The sequence below is a fragment of the Micromys minutus genome, assembly GCF_963924665.1.
Source record: "Micromys minutus genome assembly, chromosome: 7".
In the NCBI taxonomy this organism is placed as follows: Eukaryota; Metazoa; Chordata; class Mammalia; order Rodentia; family Muridae; genus Micromys; species Micromys minutus.
Window position 1 is genome coordinate 73,198,675 of NC_137976.1, and position 22,236 is coordinate 73,220,910.

The window sequence follows — 22,236 nt, forward strand, 5'->3', positions numbered from 1 at the left end:
CACAGAGCAATCAGTGTTCTCACATGCAGACTGTTATCCAGCCAGCCCCACCACGATTCTTGGTTCCTTCTGAATGCTTTTTGTGGCGCACATTCAAGTCTTGACTGAATAACCCTCAGTGCCTTGTCTCTTTGCCTTACAGAGGAATGTTTGCTGGGGGGTTGAAGGAAATGGAGCAGGAGGAGGTCTTGATCCACGGTGTGTCTTACAATGCCATGTGCCAAATCCTGCACTTCATATACACTGCGGAATTAGAGCTCAGCCTGAGCAATGTGCAGGAGACCCTGGTTGCTGCATGCCAGCTTCAGGTGAGAGTTGCCTTGTTGATCAAGAAGACTCAGACCTTGGGGGGCTTCCCCAGATACCTGTGACGACTGCTGGTGTGAGGTAGGTCAAGAGGGCAGGAACACGGAGAACACCCTGGGAACCGAAGCAGAGTGCCTCCAAATTCCCTGGCCTGCCCTCCTCTTCTCCCTACTTGAAAGCTACTTAAATTGTACTGTGCTCATAAAAAATGATTTATTTTATGTGTATGAGCATTTTGCCTGCATGTGTGCCATGTCAGAAGTGGGCATGGGACCTAATGGAACTGGAGATGTGGGTGACGTGAGTGGTGCTGGGATCACAGGCTTGAACCAACACTTCCAGATTGTTCTTTCCTTTAATGCATCCTTCCTCTCTGTCTTGTTTCTCTGTGGGGAAAAAAATCCCAAGTTGTCCAACCCGAGGTTTGTGTTTGTGATGGCCTATGTTCTGTGATGTCTAGTGACTTTGAAAGTCCCGTGCCCTGCAGTACACACAAGCTTTTCCTGCCCACCAGCGGTGTTTGTCCACTCTTTTCTCTTGTTTTATTTTTATAACAGTCTTACTGTATTACCCACATACAGGCCTTAAATCACAATCTGGCCTCAGCCACCTGAGTGTCTGGTACCATACACACAGGCATGGTCTCTTTACTCTCTACTTTATTTTTGTTTTCTGTATGTTTTATGCTTTGCTTGTATGCATGCCTGGTTCTGGCAGAGACAAGATGAAAATTATTCTGGAACTGGTATTACAAATGTTAGTTTCCATGAGGGTGGTGAAACCAAGCCTAGGTCCTCTGTAAGAACTAGTTAGTTTAGGTTTATTTTATGTGTATGAATGTTTTGACTGTACTACGTGTGTGCCTTATACCTAAAGATATCAGGAAAAGGCATCAGGTAGATCCCCTAGAGTTGGAGTTAGGGATGGTTGTGAACCCATGTGGTTCCTGGGAACTGAACCTAGGTTCTCTTGCAAACACTCATACAAATAAAATCTTTAAAATTTGTTTAAAATATATAAAATATGTAGTTACAGGTTTCTTTCACTTTGTTTCCTTAAATAAAAAGTAACTTTTAAGGAAAGCAGCTGTAAGGAGTGGGAAAGGCAGGGAGGAAGAATAACTGTGGTAGTTCCCTCTAGCTAAAGAGCCAGGCAGGGGAGGTGGCTCCAATAAGCTGCCTAGTGCATAGTCTCAGCTACTCAAGAGCTGAAAGGGCAGAGTGGCTAATGGAGAAACCCCAATCTCCCTCCCTGGATTCAGCAAAGAGGTTAGAGAGAGGGCCTCAACCGCTTCTTTAGGGGGAGGACACAGTGCTCAGTCCCACAGAAGGCCTGTGAGTGGGAAGGTGAGGCGGGGTCGCATTGGCTAAGCTAATATCAAATCAGCATGGTGAGGGAGAATGGCTCCCTACCATCATTTGTGATGATAGGCAGATCAGGAAGGAAGGGAAGGTAAAGGAGGGCATTTCTGCAATAATCAGAACATGTGTAACATTGCTGTGTATCAAGTTTTACTTGATAGAACTTGGTGGAATCAGCAAATCAAGTTTGGCCATTGCAGCTGGCGGTTTGTACATCCTGCAGCAGACCTTCACGGTGCCCTTAGAGATGTGGATCTGAAGCCGAGCCTTATTGGCTTGCTCTAGGAAAGTGTATTCCATTCTGAGTCTGTCTGGTTGGGGATCCTATGCTGGATGAGCCTCAGCTGTGTCTGTTTGGGATTCCTTGGTGCAAGGGGATGGGCTGTCTTTTTTTTTTTTTTTAAAGAATGTTAATAGACTTCAAATATTAGCAGAATTTCTCTGCATATATAAGTTGTTAATTTGTTGGTGATATTAGTTGAATCAGATTGTTAGCTTGCGTTTCCCTCAGAGAACTGGTTCTGGTGCTACCAGAGTCCAAAGGTCTGTAGGCCTTCCGTAAAGTGAAGTTTCAGTTGGTGTGTAACGTACCTACATGCTCCTTGTATGCCTTAGGTCATCTCCAGATTGTTGTAATACCATATCAATTAAGTGCTACACAAATAGTTATACTATCCTGTATAAACGGATGTGGTAAAGGTTGGTGTGGAGGAATAAATACATCTTTAATCCTAGCACTTGGGAGGCAGAGACAGGTGAGATCTATGAGTTCAAGGTCAGCCTGGTCTGCAGAGTAAGTTCTAGGACAGATAGAGCTGCATAGTAAGACCCTGTCTCAAAAAATCAAAAACAACAACAAAACCTGGTGTGGTAATACACACTTGTAATTCAAGCACTCTAGAGTTGGAGGCAGGAGAAATCATCTACATAGTTAGTCTGGGGCTAGGCTGATGTGTACAGTGAGATTGAGGACAGCTGGGACTCTACATAGCAAGACTTTATCTCAAACAAAAATGTATATGTATATAGTCTATAGACAGTTTTACCCTCTGAAGTAGAACCTAAAAAGAGAACCACCACCTGTATTTTTATTTTTGATGAGACTCGAATCATGTTTTTCTAAAAATATATTAGATGTAGTGGTATGTGTGTTTAATCCCAACACTTGGGAGGCTGAGACAAGCTACTGTGAGTTTGAGGCTAGCCTGGGCTACTTAGTATAAGTTTATTTCAAAATAAAAGACTTTAGCTGTACTTAGTTTGCTATGCAGGAAGTTTTCCTTTTGTCTTTGTTTTGTCCAGCTTTGCCTGTCAAGTCTGAGGTCCCCTGCTGAATAGCCTTCGGGGCTCTGTTGCCTGATTCTCGGCTTCCTCCTTTCTCAGTGCCTCTATGTCCTGCCTTCCCTCCCTCCAGTGCTATGCAGCTAGAGACAGATAATGCTGCCACCTGGGAATCTTGTACCCACTGGAATAGAGTGGGTTTCTCCGCTTTTCAAGAAATCTGATCCTGGGTCTTGGCATTACTGCTGGTGAATGTCTGGAGATGCCTTGCTAACAGCGCATTACTAAGTAGCAATGGCAGGGCCTGCTCTGCAGTTCCAGCTGATGTGGTTGTTTGGAGGATTTTGGTAGAAGAGCCAGGTATACTATTGGTCACAGCACCTTGGCTCTTCTAGAGAGTGCCAGGGACAGGGAGTGGCCACAGGGTCCTTCCAGACAGTCTGTGACATATCCTGCTTCCTTTGCACTCAGACTGTTGCTCTAGAAGCAGGTGATAGATATCAGAAACCCTGTCTGCTGAATGGTCTGTTCCTCCTACTTCACCCTTGGTTGTAATGGGGATGGAGGCTTTGAAGGGTTAAGAACATGCCCTGTGTTACCACAGCAGGCTTTAAACTAAGCCTGCAGGAAGTTATTTTCTATCCGAAAAGGTTGAGGATCCTTGAGGAATGATTTCACTTTGCTTTCCCCAGCCCTAGAAGGCCAGCTCCAGGGACAGCCAGCTCTGTATGGCTTGCTTCTGCTGTCATCCTGTCTTTCATACTCAGATGCACTCCTCCAGCTCAGGCTTGAGTGGGTATCCTTCTTTTTACAGATACCAGAAATTATCCACTTCTGCTGTGATTTCCTCATGTCATGGGTAGATGAGGAGAACATCCTTGATGTCTACCGACTGGCAGACCTCTTTGACTTGAATCGTCTGACCCAACAGCTAGATACCTACATCCTCAAAAACTTTGTGGCCTTCTCAAGAACTGACAAATACCGCCAGCTTCCCTTGGAGAAGGTCTACTCTCTCCTCAGCAGCAATCGCCTGGAGGTTTCCTGTGAGACTGAAGTATATGAAGGGGCTCTGCTCTACCATTACTCCATGGAGCAGGTGCAAGCTGACCAGATCTCACTGAATGAACCCCCCAAGCTCCTAGAGACTGTGCGTTTTCCCTTGATGGAAGCTGAGGTCCTCCAGCGGCTGCATGACAAGCTTGGGCCTAGCCCACTGAGGGACACAGTGGCCAGTGCCCTTATGTACCACCGGAACGAGAGCCTTCAGCCTAGCCTTCAAGGCCCACAGACAGAGCTTCGCTCAGACTTCCAGTGTGTTGTGGGCTTTGGGGGCATTCACTCCACACCATCTACAATCCTCAGTGACCAGGCCAAGTACCTGAATCCCCTTCTGGGAGAGTGGAAACACTTCACAGCCTCTCTGGCGCCCCGAATGTCCAACCAGGGCATTGCAGTGCTCAACAACTTCGTGTACTTAATTGGAGGGGACAATAATGTCCAAGGATTCCGAGCTGAGTCCCGATGCTGGAGGTACGAAAGGGCACTTATCATCATTGCCTTTATCGTTAGACAACTCCATGGTACAGGAGTTGTGGGTTATGCGGGCTGTTCAGGGGACATGTTATCAAGGGCACATCACTACAGACCTGGTTCCTGCATCTGCCTTTTATATGAGTGTTTCAGCTTTTCTGGGGTATACCTGTGTCATGTAATGAAGTCCAGATGAATCCAGACAAAGTGGACCACAGTGAAATAAGGAAAAGGGCATCAGAATTGCTTTCTTGCCCCCTGACCCTCCTGTCCAGAAACTCAGTCACCCTGAAGCACAGCCACCTATCCTTGCTGTCTGCAGAAGGTCACTGGTTGCCTGTGCTCAGGGAGCATGCATTATTACTCAGTAAGGGGCTGGGGCAGCTGCTCCTGCGTCTTCGGTCTGCCTCTTCAGTATCTTTTTTTCAGTGTTCGTGCTGGTCTCCTCTGCTCTTTTTCTCCAAATTGCCAGCCAGGATGTCTTCCAGATGCTGCCTGCTGGAGCCCACATCTGAATACAGAGGAGTGGGAAGGACCAGTAAGCATCATTGAGTCTTCACTAAATTTCCCTTGGGCCTGTAGTTGGATGATACTCTGTAGATCAATAGATACTCTGGGAGGAGGCAATTTTTCTTGAGTGGGGTTTGTGGGCTGCTTTAATTTGCAGGTTGCTTCTAGCTGTGATCCCAGAGATAACATTTCTTTGGACAGGCAGAACAAGAGACATTAGTTTAAGTCTCCAGCTACCAATGGATTTTAAGGGGCCTCTTCATAATACCTTGGTGTGTATGGGAACTGCTGCCATCCCCAGTGTCCACCACAAGCTAAGATGATGTTTTAGGGAGCAGCTCTGGTCTGGGTGCTGATGCAGTGTACCTTGGTACACAAGCTCTGTTTTTGGTTATAAGGGATTTTGCTCTGACCCTGCCACATGAATCAAGCAAGCACAGTGATATTGACCAAGAAGAAAGCAGGCATTTTTTGGTCATTTCTGTTCTTCTGGCCCTAGAAAGCAGTCGCCTTTGGTAAACTGATGAGACTTAAACCTACATATAATACATAATAATCAGATGGTTGGAATGGCAGCGTTCAGAAAGAAGGAAATGACTCACTTCCTTTCTAACTAAATATTGTCTCCAGTGAGCATGGCTGAATTTGGCTTCCCTCAAGTCAAGCCTGTAAGCTTCTTTCTTGCAGGGCTCTGCTTCTAGCTGTGGGATTAAGGCCAGACTGCCCTGCCTTAGATATTCAGAGCTGCAAAGCAGATATCTCCAGAGCACTAACAGCTGGGAGCTGAACTTGGATCATGGCAGGTGGGATCAAAGGAGCAGGAATTTACAAGGTTGCTGTGACAGATAACTGCCAGCTGACTCGGGTATCTGACAGCTTCATTTATTTCCTAGTCATCTCAAACCTTACAAAGCTGGGGGTGCAGCTCAGTGTTCAGTGCTTCCCTAGCATGAACAAGGCCATGGATTCCACCTCAGCACTTGTATGTTTCTGTTTTTGTTTTTTTGGTCAAACTAGCACTAGTTGAGGATGACCTTAAATCCATGGCCATTCTGCCTTCATTTCCCGATTGCTGGGAATCACAGTGGCTGGAATCCCTAAAATAGATTATTCTGAGTCTGTTTCTTTTTTCTATTCATAGTTTGCAAGATTTAAAATCTATAAGTTCTCAGAATATAAGAAAACAGTATTTTGCGGTATATAAAGTTTTGAAATCTGAAGGCATAGTGCTTAGCAGGTATGTCCTAGAACTCTGATGTTGAAACTGTAAGAAATAGTCTTGTGAAGCAAATTGATTTTCGTCTTTGTTTCCACTGGTTCTTTTATTTTCTTTCTTTGAATACATATAAATGAGTATTAGCTTTGTATCACTCCTATGAAATATCTAAAGTAACTAGTTGATAAAAAGAAAACATTTATTTACTGAATACTTTGAGAAGTTTGAAGTTCAAGATCATGTAATATATGGGGTATGCCCACTGGTTTGTCCTATGTGAGGGAAGATGATAGCAGAGGGAGCACTGAAACTGTAGTCACATTGTGGTCCAGGACACAGGACGGAGAGCAGGGACCCAGAGCTACACAGTGTTGCTTAAAAACAGGGTCTTATGGAAGGAAGGGAGGGAGGGAGGGAAGGAAGGAAGGATAGGGGTGGTGCACTCCTTTAATCCCAGCATTCAAGAGGCAGTGGCAGGTAGATCTCAGAGTTTGAGGCCAGCCTGATCTGTAGAGTGAGTTCCAGGACAGCCAGGCTGACACCAAGAAACCCTATCTTGAAGCACCAAAAGGCGAGGGGGTGGGTGGTAGAGTATTGGTTCTCTTATCTTGCAGTCCTGGCTGGCCCAGAACTCTACATAGATCAGGTTGGCTTTGAACTTGGAGTGATGATGCTCTGCCTCTGTTTCCCTAGTGCTACAATAAGAGGGTGCGTGCAACTATAATAGGCTTCACTATCTCTTAACTGTGTTTCCCAGTGATCCAAGCAGGTCTACAATATCCAGTGACCTTTGTGGATCAGTCCTATTTTAGGGTTACTGTTGCTGTGATGAAATACCGTATACAAAAGCACATTGGGGAAGACAGGGTTTAATTCACTCACAGTTCTATATAACAGTTCATCATCAAAAGCACTGAGCACAGGAATTCAAACAGGGAAGGAACCTGGAGACAGGAAGTGATTTAGAGGCTATGGAGGGGTTGCTTACTAGCTTGCCTTGTATGGTTATCTCAGCCTGACTTACAGAAGCCGGGACAACCAGCCCAGGGGCAACCCCATGCACAAAGAGCTGGGTCCTCCCACATCAGTTACTAATTAAGAAAATGCCCTATGGGCTTGCCTACAGCCTGATTTTATGAAGGCATTTTTTTTCTGTTATGGCTTCCTCTCTGAAAATTCTACCTTGTGTTGTTGACATAAAACTATACAGCACAAGGCCTTTTTATCTTTTTATACAGCCTTTTGGAGGGCATTCATTCGAACCATAGAAGTTAGTTACCCTTGTCATTCTTTGTACATTTTTCATAGCTATAACTGGATAAATTAAAGTAGTATTTTGGGTTTTTCCTTGTGCCTTTAAAATTCTAATAGACTTTAAAACAGTAATAGTTGGCCTATCATCCCTGCTGTTCAAGAGGCTGAGGCAAGGAAGATTACCAATTCAACATCTGCCGGCTACTAATGAGTTAAGATACAGCCTGGGCAACTTAGTCAGACCCTGCCACAAAACAGTGAAAAGAAGGCTGAAAGCCAAATTTGGAGGTTCTTACCTGGGAGACAGAGACAGGCAAATACCTGTGAGTTCCAGGCCAGTCAGGGCTTCGCAGTGAGACCTTACTTCAGACAAAAGGAGAATGGTGGGCTGAGGATGATGATGCTCAGTAATAGAGCTCTGAGTTTAATCTCTGGTTCTTCAGTGTATGCCCCATCACACCACTAACAGTAATGGAAACACAGAAGAAGAAAAAAACAACAACTTGCTAAATTTGATAAAGACCTAGAACATGTTTGAACATAGATTTTACTTATCAATTTATAATAGTTTGGCAATTCAAACATGTGAATTAAAATTATTATCTTAGAAAACTTTGGTTGCTATAACAAATATTACAGAGTAGGTGGCTTAACTACCAAACACCTGTTTCTCATAATCTTGGTTCTGGAATGTCAGCTGATTGAGTCTGGGGAGGACCCTTTCTTGCTTTGTCCTCACATGGTAGAGAGACTATCTCATCTCTTCCTTTTCCCTCCTCTTCCATCTCCCTTCTCCTTTCTCTTTTCTTCTTCTTCCTTCTCCTCCTTCTTTTTCCTCTTCTTCCTCTCTTTACAGTTTTTAAAGACAGAGTTTCTCTGTGTGGCCCTGGCTGTCCTGGAACTCACTCTGTATAGCAGGCTGGTCTTGAACTCAGATCTGCCTGCCTCTGCTTCCTAAGTACTGGGATTAAAGTTGTGTGCCGCCACTGTCTGGCTTTCATCTCTTCCTCTTAATAGACTCTAATCTTGTCTTGGGCTGCCTTTTCAGGACCTGAGTAAGTCCCAAAGCATTGTCAAGGTGGTGTCAGGAATTTCTCAGGGGTGATTTCTGAAACACAGGAATTCAGTTCAAAGCAATGTTAGATGAATTACACGTTATAGTGAATTTTGGGCTGGAGAGCTGGCTTAGTCTGCAAAGAGCTTGCTTTCTAACCATGAGGATCATTCAGATCCCTGATACCCATATAAAAGCCAGATGTGGTAGTGCTCATCTGCATTCCAGTGTGTGGCAGGGTAGAAACAGGAGGATCCTGAGGGCCTGCTGGTCAGCCAGTGAAGCTAAAACTGAGCTCTAGGTTTGGTGAGAGACTTGATAATGACCTTTGTCCTCTACAGGCGTATATGGGAACATACCAGCCCACACAAAACATTTTAAAAACATCTATTTAATATGTGCATTGCCATAGCACATGAGATCAGAGAACAACTTGTAAGGAGTTCATTCTCTACTTCCACCATGACAGTGCCAGGGATGGAATTTAAATCATCAGGCTTGGCAGAAAGCACCCTTATTCACTGAACCATTTACCTGTCGAGGTTCACACCTGTAATCCCAATATTTGGGAGGAGACAGTAGAGTCAAGCTACAAAGGAAGTACAAGGCCAGCCTGGGTTTCATAAGACCCTATATAAAAATAAAGAAACAAAACCCCAAGAGACCAGTGATATAGCTCAGTAGGTAAAGGCATTTGCCTCGTATATTGGCAATTTGTATTCAATTCCTCGAATCCATACAGAGCTTTAGAATAGACTTCATAAAAATGTCCTCTGGCCGTACATACTTGCCATGCTATATGTGTTGTTTCTCCCTCTCCCTGCTCATGAACACATGCTCGACACACACACACACACACACACACACACACACACACTCACACACTCACACACGATTCCATAAAGAGGGGCTTGGTCAGCTAAACATGGTCACAGATACCTGTGATCCCAGTGCTTGGAAGACTAAGGCAGGAGGACTGGCAGTTTAAGGCCTGTTTGGTCTACTTAGCAAGTTTAAGGCAATAAAAAGACCTTGTGAGGGGTGGGGAGGAAGCGGTCAGATACAGATAGATAGAGAGAATAAAATCTATAAACCTATAGTTTTCAGGGAATATTTGTGTATGTTTCCTTAAGCTTGAAGCCACAAGGTCTGAAGAATTTCAGCCTAAGAAACTGAGGTTGAAGACCAGAGAGAATCAGATGGAAAGCTCCAGAGTCTTGTTTCACTGTGGTAGGGGAAATAGCTTCTGACTTGGCTGAGCTGAAAACCGGGGAGGAAGAGAATATACATACTTAAAGAAGGTCAGTGTGTGCAGGAAAAGCAGCAGATGTCCCCATTTAACCAGATGGCAAGTTTCTCAGCCTGCCAAGGTAATTTCATGAAACCCTGTTTCAAAAGGTAGGACTAGAGAGATGTCTTAGCTATTAAGAGAACTTACTGTTCTTTCAAAGGTCCTGGATTCCCAGGACCCAAATGTTGGTTCACAACCTTCTATAATGGGATCTGATGCTCTATTCTGCCTCACGCTTTTCTCTGCAAATAGAGCAATCATATATATAAGATACATAAATACATATTTTTAAAAATTTAAGGTAAAAGGAGGGCTAGGAACATAACTTGCTAGTGGAACACTTGCCTAGCATCCAGTGGCCATTGTCTCAGTCCCTAGAGTTGCAAAGGAAAAAAGAAAGAGAATGGTCTTAGGTTGTAGAGGGAGTCACGTGTGGGCTCAGATGTCTGGGCATCAGAAGATAAGCATGTGTGGGGTTTACTGGTGGGTTTGCTGAGAACAGAAGGACATGGGATGCAGGACACTATTGAGGATAATTAGGGGAACAGCCACGTGGAGGCTAATAGAAGGTGGTTGGTGTCTGGGTAGCTGAGAGCACCTGGGTGGGGATTGTTCAGTGGATAAGAGACATGGGAAAAGGGAGGGAGGGAGGGACATTCTGGGCTGAATGAGGTTGGGCAGCAGTGGCAGGACTGGCTCTGCAAGGCTAGATGATTCTTGTTACTTAAGGGTTAGACTTTTTTTTTTTTTTTTTTTTTTTTTTAAACAGTGGTCAGGGAAACAAAGCTGTGTCTTGGGAACACTGTATTTTTTCTGTGAGTGACGTTGTGGTCTGATATCAGAAAAGTAAGCTATAGTAATAGTGCTTGAAAGTTCCACTCTCAGTAAGGGGTAACAAGGTGAATGTTTCTTCTTTCCTGCCTCAAACTCTTCTTTTTCCCATGTTCCTCTTGCCTCCCCTGTTCATCATTGTAATTACCCCTAGCTTGGCCTCAGTTGAGCAGCCTTCCTGGTCCTGCAGAGTCCTGAGGGCATGGTATGGAGACAAATTCCCTAGCTAGGGAAGTCAGGAAAGCCCTCAATCAGAGAACTGTAGTTATTTCAGATGTATGATAGGGCTTAGGGGAACCTATCAATAAAAACAAGGACGTGATGGTGCACAAGGTGACCTTTGTAGACCTCACATGATACCGTGTTGAGGAAGGCTGGTGTACCCATGTGGATGAGGTGCTGTAATTTTGACCTTTCTGTACACAGATGAGAGGAAGGTGGCCATAGAAACACCTGTGGGCAGCCTGTGGTGGACATTTGGGTAGATACAAACCCTAGAGAGGCTGTACCTGAAAGGGAGATTCCTGGCTACATTTCCAGGCCACCTTGTGAGTATGCTGTGTTCCATGAGTCTGCAGACATGGCTCTGGGTCAGCAAGTCCTAACAGCCAGGATAGAGGATGTTCAGATGAGGCTGCAACACGGATGTACAGAAGGAAGTGTAGACCTGAAAGGGAAGTAGCTCTCCTAGTGACATACTGTCCTTCTGTCCTCCAAAGGTACGACCCAAGGCACAATCGCTGGTTCCAGATCCAGTCCTTGCAGCAGGAACATGCAGACCTGTGTGTGTGTGTGGTGGGCAAGTACATCTACGCTGTGGCAGGACGTGACTATCACAATGACCTGACTGCTGTGGAGCGCTATGACCCGGCCACTAACTCCTGGGACTATGTGGCCCCACTCAAGAAGGAGGTGAGAAAGCCCTACCACAGAATCCTTCCCAATTTCCTTCAATGGACCATACTCGCAGGGCCAGGTGTCAAGGCTGGTCCTGGTCCCGGGTCAGGGCACTCAGGCCTGGTAAGTGGAGACCTTGTCTATCTCAGGATTCTGTATGGAGTGTGTTGGTGTTCCTGACAGGAGGCCTTGCATTTAAGCATTCAGACTCATTCTTCAGACCAGTGCCCCTTGGGAGTTCCCTGTGTTGAGACTGCTATTCACCTTGTTCCTATACTTCTGTATAAATAGAAAATTTTCTTTTACCTATTCTTGCTGACACAAACTGGAAGATTTCCAAATATGTTAAAAAGAAGGACTCTGATTCCTCTCCTACAAGAAAACAGTCACAGGATCTTCCAGAGACCACAACGTACTTTGGAGGTTCTATTTTTATTAAAGCCAATAATAATCATATACATATAGCATAGTACCTTGGCTTAGTCCAGTTCAGAGATGTTTAACATTATGTACATTATGCTTTATGGGAGTGCTTCATGTTCTTTGGCCTAGCCCCAAACCACTTGCCATGTAGGACCTCATGGCAAGAAATAGGTCTTTTTGGCATCAACTCTGAAGCCTCACCTCTGAGGGAAGGTGTATGGGGCTGTTTGGTGTACTTGCTTCAGGCTGACACCTTACGGATCCCTAGGCTCTCCAGAATCAGGATGGTGGAGTGGACATACACACAAACTCTGGCACTGTCAGGGGCCTGGTCAGGAGCTCTGGCCTTGGGACTTTTTCTACTACCTGCCTTTTTTTTCCTCTCTCACTCTTCCTCAAACCATTGGGGATTAAGACTGACTTCAATGGATTGGGATGGGGATCTTCTACACAAGTCACAGACAGCAGATCTAATTCTTGTCATCTTTTCTACAGGCCCCTAGCCATGTCAAAGCTTTGATCTTTGGCCTAATTATGGAAAAAGAAACAGATTTTACATGGAAAATATCTGAGATCTCTTGAGATCTGATAGATTCTATTACAAGAGCTTGAGAAAGGTTCCTGGTGGAAGGGCAACTTTTACTCTTTGAGGCTGTGGACAAAGCTGCAGTTCTTTGGCTGGGCCATAGAGGAGCAACCTCATTCAACATACTTTGGCAGCTAGTAGTTTCCTTCCTTCCTTCCTCCATGCATGTGGTCATCTCCACTATTAACCATCTACTGTGTACTAATCATGGAGAGTAATGGTTACCATGTCACCATGCAGTGGTGACAAATGACAAGCTGTCCTCCACCAGGTGGGCTTCAGTGACTTATTAATCACCTAGAAACCACTAATTAGTTACGGTTTCAATAAGTAGATGAAGGAAACGAAAGCTGAAATGTTCTGGAGGAATCAGGACTCTTGAAGGATTAAGTGGAGATATATTATTTGAGGACTGTCTATCTGAGTAAGGGTCAGAGCAAGGTCTGAAAAAAAAAAATAGCCATTTTCACTGGACAAAGGACATCCCAGGGAGGTTAATAGTCTGTTTTGAGAGGGACAAACTTGAAGACCCCTGGTGAAGAGCCGAAAGACTAAAGAGTCTGGAAAGGAATAAGATCTGTGTTAGTGTAGGTCTGGGCCAGGTGGAGGTAGAGGGAAATGGAGGGGTAAGAATGGTTTGGAGGTCACTCAAAGTGTTTTATAGACTGAAATATAAAACTAGACCTTTTAGACAAATGAATCTAAACGGGAGCCTGATGTGGTGACACGTGCCTGTATTAGGAGAAAACAGGATGGTCACAGCAGATGTTAGGTCAGCCTGGTCTACATGGTGACTTCCAGAATTACATAGCAAGACTCTGTCTTAACCAAAAGGACAAAACAAAATAAAAACAGAAGATAATGGTCAGACTATGTGAGTTTTTAGACTTGATGTCAAACACATCAGACATGAAGAAGAAAAACTGATAAATTGAATCCTTTCAAAATCAAAAACTCTTGCTGGCAAAAGAGCTCTTTGTTAAAAGTGCACGTACCTGTTTATGTGGCAGAGGTGCCTGTCAATGTCAGAGGGCAACTTCAGCAACTAGTTCTCTCTTTTTGCCATATGGACCCTAGGGGTCAAACTAGGGTTCTTGGGGTGGGCCTCACATGCTTTTAGGAATAGAGCCAGTTCACAAGCCCCACCCTTAATTTTTAAGAAAAAGAATTTATGAAAGAAATTACTGAGTAGCAGAAAATAGATACAAACCATATGTCTGAGCTATAGTGTTGAAGAAGGCAAAACAAGTGTTGGTGTGCACCTTTAATCACACATAAGAAGCCACTCTATTTAGAGAGACTGAGAGGTTCAGGGTGGAAACAAGAAAGAATGAAGTGGGTGGGAACAACAGGGTAAAAAGATCTCTCTGAGAAGACAAGTGACAGAAGATCACAAAAGAAAACAGGAAATGCACACAAAGCCACAGAGAATGCTGCCTGTCAGGCGGTGGCTGCTCCACACGGGGCCACTTGTGTTACTTACGTTTTGCCCATGAAAGGTACAAGAGAAATAGTGTGCTTTCTGGAAGTGTTTGGCATCTTCCAGCTGGTATGCAACTCAGTGTTTGCCATCCTGGGAATTTATCCTGGAGAAGTGAAGACTTTGCCACAAATACTAAGAGTATTTTGGGTAATAGTCAGAAATGGAATAAATGAGATGTCCTCTAACGGGTGAATGGGTAGATAAACTGCAGTAAAGTCACAGCAAGAAAAAGGAACTTACTGAGAACATTGGAGGACCTCAACAGGGACAGAAAGCCAGGTATAAAGGTTTTATTTTCAGACCAGGTGAGGTGGCTCACACCTTTAATTCTAGCACTTGGGAGGCAGAGGCAGGGGATTGACTTCGAGGCCAATGCAGTCTACATAGAGAGTTCCAGGATAGAAAGACCCTATTTCAAAACAAAACCTATTCTATTTTATTTGTATGATGATCTTTTTTGTTTGTTTTTGTTTTTCAAGACAGGGTTTCTCTGTGTAGCTCTGGCTGGCCTAGAACCCAGTTTATAGACCAGGCTGGCCTGGAACTCACAGAGAGCTACCAGCCTCTGCTTCCTGAGTGCACCACCACCACCTGGCTCATGTATGATCTTGAAAAGAGAGTGTTGGATAAACAGAGAGGACATTGGTGGTTGTACAGGAGTTTGGGCCAGGAGAGAAGTGGTTGTGGTTATTTTTCACTTAAACAACAGAGAAATGAATTCTCCAAAGCCAAGTGTTTGTTTTTTCAGAAACAACAAGGATACCTCCATCCCCCTGCTGTTGCCAAGTTGTGCTGTGGTATTCAAAGTGGGCAAGGGAAGTCTTTAAAGACAGAAGTCCAGGGCTGGTGGGTTTGCTCAGTGGATAAAGATGCTGACAACTTAAGTTTTATCCCTGGATCTCACAGAGCAAGAGAATTAACTTCTACACACACGCATGTGCACGCGAATACAATGATAAAGTCAAGATACACACAAGCCTCAAGTGCTCATCTTAGGAGCTGTGGCTGTGGCTGTGGGTGGAGAGGTCTCCTTTTAGGAATGACTTTCTCTGGAGTTTCTGGTTTTAGTGAGTCCTCATAGTGGATCTTACTGTCAGCATATGTGCATGAGGACTCTTTGGGTTTGACATAGTGCTTCTCTTTTGGTTCAATTCTAACAACACCTGGAGGGGTTTAGTGCTGACAGGAGTATTGTGGGATGACATCTGTTTCGTCCTGCTAAGGATGATATGGTACAGTTATGCAAACCCTCACTATTTAGAGAAACTTCTGGAAGGAAGCAAGAGACCCTCTAATCTCAAAATTATTAATTGGAAAAGAAAATTAATCTCTGCAGCCTGTTACCTATGATGGGAAAAGATGCAGACTCTGTGCCAACTCTGCTGCTGTGTGTGGGTCTCTCCAGCTCCTTTCAGTAACCAGTCCTGTGACACTACCATGGAGTCTCCGGGACCCTGCAGAGCTCCCTTCTCCTCACACAATCAGAGCCTTCTTGTGGTCATTAGATGTGAGCCAGTAAGACTTAGAGGGGCCGGTGAGTGCACATATGGTTAGATGGGTGGCCCACAGGGGCCCAGCTGCCAAAGTAGTGGCAGAAAATCCTTGAGAACTGCAGGCTCGTGTCTTCCTTATACACACCATCAGTGGAGAGGGGGTGTTCTTTGTATAAATGTCCTTTGTGATCCAAACTAGGTTAGTTTTAGAACACACCCCCAAAGGAGAGTGAAATCTTAACAATATTTGTGTAAAACCTATACATCCTACTCTGGCACAAATGTAATCCCATATACTTGGGAGGCAGAGGTAGAAGATAAAAAGTTCAAGGCTAGCCTAGGCTAAGGAATATGAAGCCAGACCTTTTCTGAAAGTATACAGAAACAAACAAGAAAAAAAATTAGGGGTTGCTAGTATGCTGCTACATTCCATTAATCCCAGCAGAGCCAGGACTCTGTGTGACTTCAAGGTCAGCCTTATCTACAGAGTGAGTGCCAAGACAGTTAGAACTATACAGTGAGACCATCTCAAAAATCACCAAAAGTGGGGTGGGAGCTAGGAAGATAGGAGGGATTAGGGTTGGGATGTAATATATGAAAGAAGAATAAGAGAAAGAAAGGGAGGGAGGGACTAGGGATGTAGACCAGTTGGTAGAGTGCTTGGCTGGCATGCATGAAGCCCTAGGTTCAGCCCTCAGCATCAAATAACCCTGGTGTCTCCCCCTACCTTCCCCCACACCCTGTAATGTATCTATTATTGGGAGGTGGAGGCTGGGGGATCAGAGGTACAAAACCGTTCTTGGCTACATAGCAGGTTCTAGATCAACCTTGGATTCAGGAGACTCTGTCTCCAACAACAACAACAAAAGTAGTAAGAAGAATGCTGGCCTCAGTGATGGAACATTCATCTCCATTTGCAAGCCTGTGTGTTCAGTTACCCTGTATTATAATAATTGTGCAATATACATGTTATGCAAATTGTTTTATACAGAAAGCTGAACCTTTACACATGGTCAGTATAGATCCAGTATATTGATTTGAGTATTTCTTATCATAGTTTTGGTTGAATCTAGAGACATGAACACATGAATATGGACAGCCTTGTATTTGATACCTTGTCTCAATCTTTTCTTCCTTACAGCCTACTTCCTGTGTGTGGGAAATGTCTGCAGACAGATAGCTTAGCTGATAGAAAGTTGAAGCACCAAGAGCAGGTCTTCATTGCTGGTATGCTTCTCTGGCAACTTGGAAAGTGAGCCTTGACTTTCTTGTTCCTTATCCAGATGTTCCCTTTAGAGGCAAAGATACACAAAGATTACATTTATTTTCTGAGTCTGTAGATAACATACACCATCGGAAAGAGGTTAGGGGTTGCTCAACTAGTAGGGCAGTATTCAGATAGAATCCCATGCATTCTCCACTTTGTGATGGCACACCTGCTGTGGTGAGGCCTTGTCTGCTGTGTTATCAGGCAGGTGCAGAGGGGAGGTGGCAGTAGAGACTGCCTGACTGCCTTCCTCACTGTCTTCTTGCCCATTCCTTACCTTTCCTGGCTCTCTTGGTGGCTCCAAACAGGTGTATGCCCATGCAGGCACCACATTGCAGGGGAAGATGTACATTACCTGTGGTCGCAGAGGGGAGGACTACCTGAAAGAGACACACTGCTACGACCCAGAAAGCAACACGTGGCATACTCTGGCTGATGGGCCTGTGCGACGCGCCTGGCATGGCATGGCTGCCCTCCTCGACAAGCTGTTTGTGATCGGAGGCAGCAACAATGATGCTGGCTACAGGAGAGATGTGCACCAGGTGAGCTGGGCCCACGCTGCCCACTTTAGAACTGAGCAGAAGGAAGTTCCTCTGGTTTCAAGCATGCATAGCTTCCCCACTATGCATGTCTTTCACGAGAAGGACACGCGGTAGACTCGTTGGACCCATGTCAACATAGCACTCCAAGCCTGCAGCTTATATGAGGACTCACAGTTAGTGTTGCACATTCCATATGATGCACATATATGCCCTCCATAGAAGTTTCCCTTGTGCCTTTAGTTGTGTTTGCTTCAAAAAGTCAGCATACCCAAACCACATTGTAGACCCTAACAGAATAGAGGAGAATAGAGGCACTCACACCCTCTTCTTGTATTATTGGTTCTCAGTCTGTTGTTGACTTACTTATAGCTATCTATAGTCAGAGAACATCCCAAGCCAAGTGTGGTAGTCCATTCCTGTAACTCCAGCACTCAAAGTCTGAGGTTGGAGGATTATAAGTTTGAGACCAGCCTGGGCTATGCAGTGAAATGAAATTAAACAAAATATGCTTTTCTCACCAGCATTTGTCCCTACCACTCTCCAATTTGACACTCTGTCTGTCTGTCTCTCTCTCTCTCTGTGTTTTGTGTGTGTGTGTGTGTGTGTGTGTGTGTGTGTGTGTGTGTGTGTGTGTGTGTGTAGAAAGAAGCTTTCTACCACAGAGTTAATCTACATACGTCTTTTTACTTTTTATTTTGAGGTAGGGCTTCACTTGAACTGACTTTGTAACCTAGTCACCATGTGGTTGCTGGGAATTGAACTCAGGACCTCTGGAAGAGCAGTCAGTGCTCTTAACTGCTGAGCCATCTCCAACCCTAGTCAGAACGCCTTAATCTAGCAATCCATCTTTACTCTCTTTAACTGTAAATACAGGTTCATGCCAGTGGGCCAGTTTCATAAATGCTGCCTGCCCCTACTTCAGTAGCTCGGCAGTGCTTTGTTTAGGTTGGTCTAACTCTACTTCACATTACATTGTGAGTAGTAGTGGTTCTGAAGAGCTTGTGGGGGGTTTTGATTCTCTCAAGTTTAAGAATTTCAGCCCAGACCCCTTACCATTGATTTCAAAGCACTGAGATGGGGGCTTGGCCACCTGAATTAACATTTTCTTCCATGGTGAGACTGTGACTGGGTGTATAATGTTGTCTTTGTTTCTGTCACTGATCCTCAGAAGCCTAAATAACTTGCATTTATTCTCAGTCATAAGTCCAGTAGGCTGACAGACACCCCGGTTTACTGGATAGCTGTGAGCAACCTTTCTTGGCTGCCCTCCCTGCTGGTAACCACTTCATCTTCAAGCAGCAAGGGCAGGTGGAGTCTTCCTATCTCTTCTGTCTGCCTTTCCCTTTCTTATTTTGAGTACTTACATAATTAAAGATGTTTCTCCAATCATGATAGGATTGTAGGACTGTCTATCTTTAATCTTATAATAAGCTAAAAACATCCCAGCTCAGATGTACATTAACCATGAACATAGATAGCTAAGTCCATAAAATAGCTTTTTATATGAGCATGAGGACCCGAGCTTGAGTCCCTACAGCAGACACAGTGATAGCTGCTTGTAAGCCTAGTGCTTGAAAACAGGATGGTACCTGGGGTTTGCTAGCTAGCCTAACACAAATGCACAGCCTAGGTCTCAATGAGAGATCTTGTCTCCAAAAAAAAAAGTGATTTCTGAGGAACATCATATGATGTTGACCTTTGACCTGCACACATACAAGTACATTTAGCCACCCTGACCCAAGGGCTGTCAACTTAGCAACATGGAGTGCTGTAGGAACTTTGAAGATGGAGTAGCTGACAAGGGCTACAGCATACCTTCCCTGCCCAGTAATACACAGGAATTGTACTGAATTAACTAACTCATGAAAAGGCCAAGTCCAAACTCAGAACTGTGGTTTCTATCAAAACTTGGATCAATGCAAAAGCTAAAAATCTGTAAACAGAGCCTTCCTAAGTCAGAACTGTGCTGAATGGCCACAGTGGCTCACTCCTGTGCTCAAAGCAGAGCCAAGTAGGTCTTTCAAGTTTAAAGCTAACCTAGTCTACACAGTTTTAGGCCAGCCAGTGTTATGTATCTAGATCCTGTCTCCAAACCAAAACTACCCAGAAAATACACCTCAGAATAGCTACCTGCTATTAATCCCATCCATAAAGTCAGTTTTGCAGTATAACATAACATTCGTAGGTTCCAAAGGTTAGGATTCCTAGGGTAAGGAGTATTATTTTGCCTATTTTAGGTAGAACCTCGATTTGATAGCTTAGTGAAGCAGATAAGATTTTGAGCATTGTTACCCAAACCTGTAGCCCTAGTACTTGGGAGCAGATAGGAGAATAATACTTTATTTATTTTTGTTCATTTATTTTTGTTTTGTTTATGAAACAGAGTCTGAATATGCACCCCAACTTGCTGTTTAGACCAGGATAGCCTTGAACTCACAGGGAGCCACCTACTTCTTTCTGCCTGTCAGCTGAAGAAGTTGTTTTAGTTTGGCTTTTGATTTTTTGAGACATAATTTCTCTTTGTAGCTTTGGCTGTCCTGGAAGTGACTCTGTAGACCAGGCTGGCCCTGAACTCACAGAGATCTGCCTCTGCCTCCCAAGTACTATGTGGAATGTGCCACTACCACCAGGCTTGAAGAAGAGGGGTTTTGTGTGTGTATATGTGTGTATGTTTCCAATATTTACTTACATATATGAGTACAGTGTAGCTGTCTTCAGACACACCAGAAGAGGGTATCTGATCTCATTACAGATGGTTGTGAGCCACCATATGGTTGCTAGGAATTGAACTCAGGATCTCAGGAAGAGCACTCAGTGCTCTTAACTGCAGAGCCATCTCCAGCCCAAAGAAGAGGTTTAAATGTCTCTTACTACATACTACTAATTTCCTTTCCTGACATGTGAGATATCTGCACCAGCTTAGCTACACCTTCACCAGCACTGGGGCTTTATGAGTTTCTTCCCTCCATGGTTGCTGGTTAACAGGGGATGTTTAGCTGGTGATACACTTCTTGGATTAGTAATAGATTGAACATTTTTCTCAAATCTTTGTTTACTGCTTTGGCTATTTATGAAAAGAAGTTTGGTCAACAAGTAGCTGCTCCACACACTCCTCATGAATACGAGTAAGGGTGCTGTGAAGGAGGGAGAGATTTTAGGTGGGGTCCATGGCCTCAGCTTCAGTCCTTCGAAGGGGAGAAACAAGGACTGGATCCGGGGGTCATGAGAGGAAAGCACCTACAATCTTAGGAGTTGAAGGCTAGGAAGGCTGGACAGAGTGCCATCCAGGTGAGCATTCTCCAGCGGGCCTGCTATAGGCCGGACCATGGATAGAAGTGACCTGGGCTGGGTTGGCAACCTGTCCCAGAAGCTGCCTAGGTTGACCCTGGTCTTGGTTTTGCAGGTGGCTTGCTACAGTTGTACATCTCGTCAGTGGTCATCGGTCTGCCCACTCCCAGCTGGGCATGGTGAGCCTGGCATTGCTGTGCTAGACAACAGGATATATGTTCTGGGTGGTCGCTCTCACAACCGAGGCAGCCGCACTGGCTACGTGCACATCTACGACATGGAGAAAGACTGCTGGGAAGAGGGACCCCAGCTGAACAATTCCATCTCAGGCCTGGCAGCCTGTGTGCTCACCCTGCCCCGCTCCCTGCTCTGTGAGCAACCCCGAGGGACCCCCAACCGTAGCCAGGCAGATGGAGATTTTGCCTCTGAGGTGATGAGTGTGTCTGATTGGGAAGAATTTGACAACTCTAGTGAGGACTAGGGCTCTCACTAGTGTTTGGGTGTCCAGGAGAGGTAATGGGCAGTGAAGGCCATAGAGCCTGGGTTAGAACACCAGGCTCCAGGGGAGGGGTCCTTCCCCGAGCCACCCTGGTTCACCAGCTGCCCCTTTTCACTCTCTTTCTTCAACCAGCCGGCTACCAGCATTTGCAAACTCTATGGCTGTGAATTTTGTTACAAAGAAAACTGCTGGGGAGAAAGCTACTGTCATCTGAGGAATGACAGGTTCATCCTCTATAAACTCTGAACTAATGGTATCTGGCCTCTTCTCCTTAGTCTGGTGTCTGATGGGTTAAGCGAAGTCCTAGGGATAGCACTCCTAGCCATAGCCAACGTTTGTGGCTCCCTTTCTGTAAACCTGATCTGTCTGGTTAGCAGCTCCAACTGCCTGGAGCCAGGGCCTTAAGCAGCTGAGGAGCTCTCAAGGTGGTACACTGTTAGAGGTGACAGTATACCTGAAACTGCTCCTAGGGATGAAGAGATACCCTTATTGCTGTGTTTCTGACCTAATATTGTTGAGAAATGAAATAAAACATTATGCAAAAGGTGTTGCGTTTAATGTGCCTACAGTCTGAGTTTCCCCTCTAGTCTATGCCTTTGAATGATATCTAGGGTGGGACAGGTCAGCCACTCTAGGGCTTGGCATGGGAACTGAGGCTCTGCACTATACCAGGGGTCACTACCCTGCTTCTGACATATAAGTTTCTCAAGCTGAAAGAATGTTGGTCACACAGAGACCAGGACCTGCCCTGGTGGTAAGTAGTTGCCTGTCTCCCAGTCAGGGCATCTAGAATGTGCCCTATGGCTCACCAGTTCCTGCTGCCTCATATCCACTCTAGCCTCTGGGCAGCCTGCCCTCAGCTGTGGTGCTGAAGGAGTAACCTAGTCCCATCCTCTTTGGGGAGCCCAAGATGGTTCACTGTCTTATGGCAGAAAGCTCTGAGGGCTGGGATGCAACTCAGTGCTATAGCACTTGCCTGGAATATGGTCCATTCATGAGAACGGAACAGCAATATGGAACAGGACAGCAGTGTCCTGGTCTGTGTCAGGAAATAGATTTCAGGTACCAGGGGAGGGGTGGCAGTGACTGGAAACCAAAGCACAGGCCTAGTTGTGGGTATC

The 22,236-nt window shown here is 45.0% G+C and overlaps 1 protein-coding gene across 2 annotated transcripts in view; it reads left to right on the plus strand.

Annotated features, from left to right (window-relative positions):
* The window catches only part of KLHL22 (kelch like family member 22), a 38,022-nt gene extending 16,373 nt beyond the window's left edge, over positions 1-21,649 (plus strand). For both annotated transcript variants that reach the window (XM_080919143.1, XM_080919144.1), the window contains exons 3-7: positions 143-308; positions 3,763-4,481; positions 11,357-11,549; positions 17,095-17,328; positions 20,732-21,649. In XM_080919143.1, coding sequence (XP_080775269.1) covers positions 143-308; positions 3,763-4,481; positions 11,357-11,549; positions 17,095-17,328; positions 20,732-21,097 — 1,678 coding nt within the window. In that variant the 3' untranslated portion in view covers positions 21,098-21,649. The remainder of the gene's footprint in view (positions 1-142; positions 309-3,762; positions 4,482-11,356; positions 11,550-17,094; positions 17,329-20,731) is intronic.
* Positions 21,650-22,236: the final 587 nt, after the last annotated feature.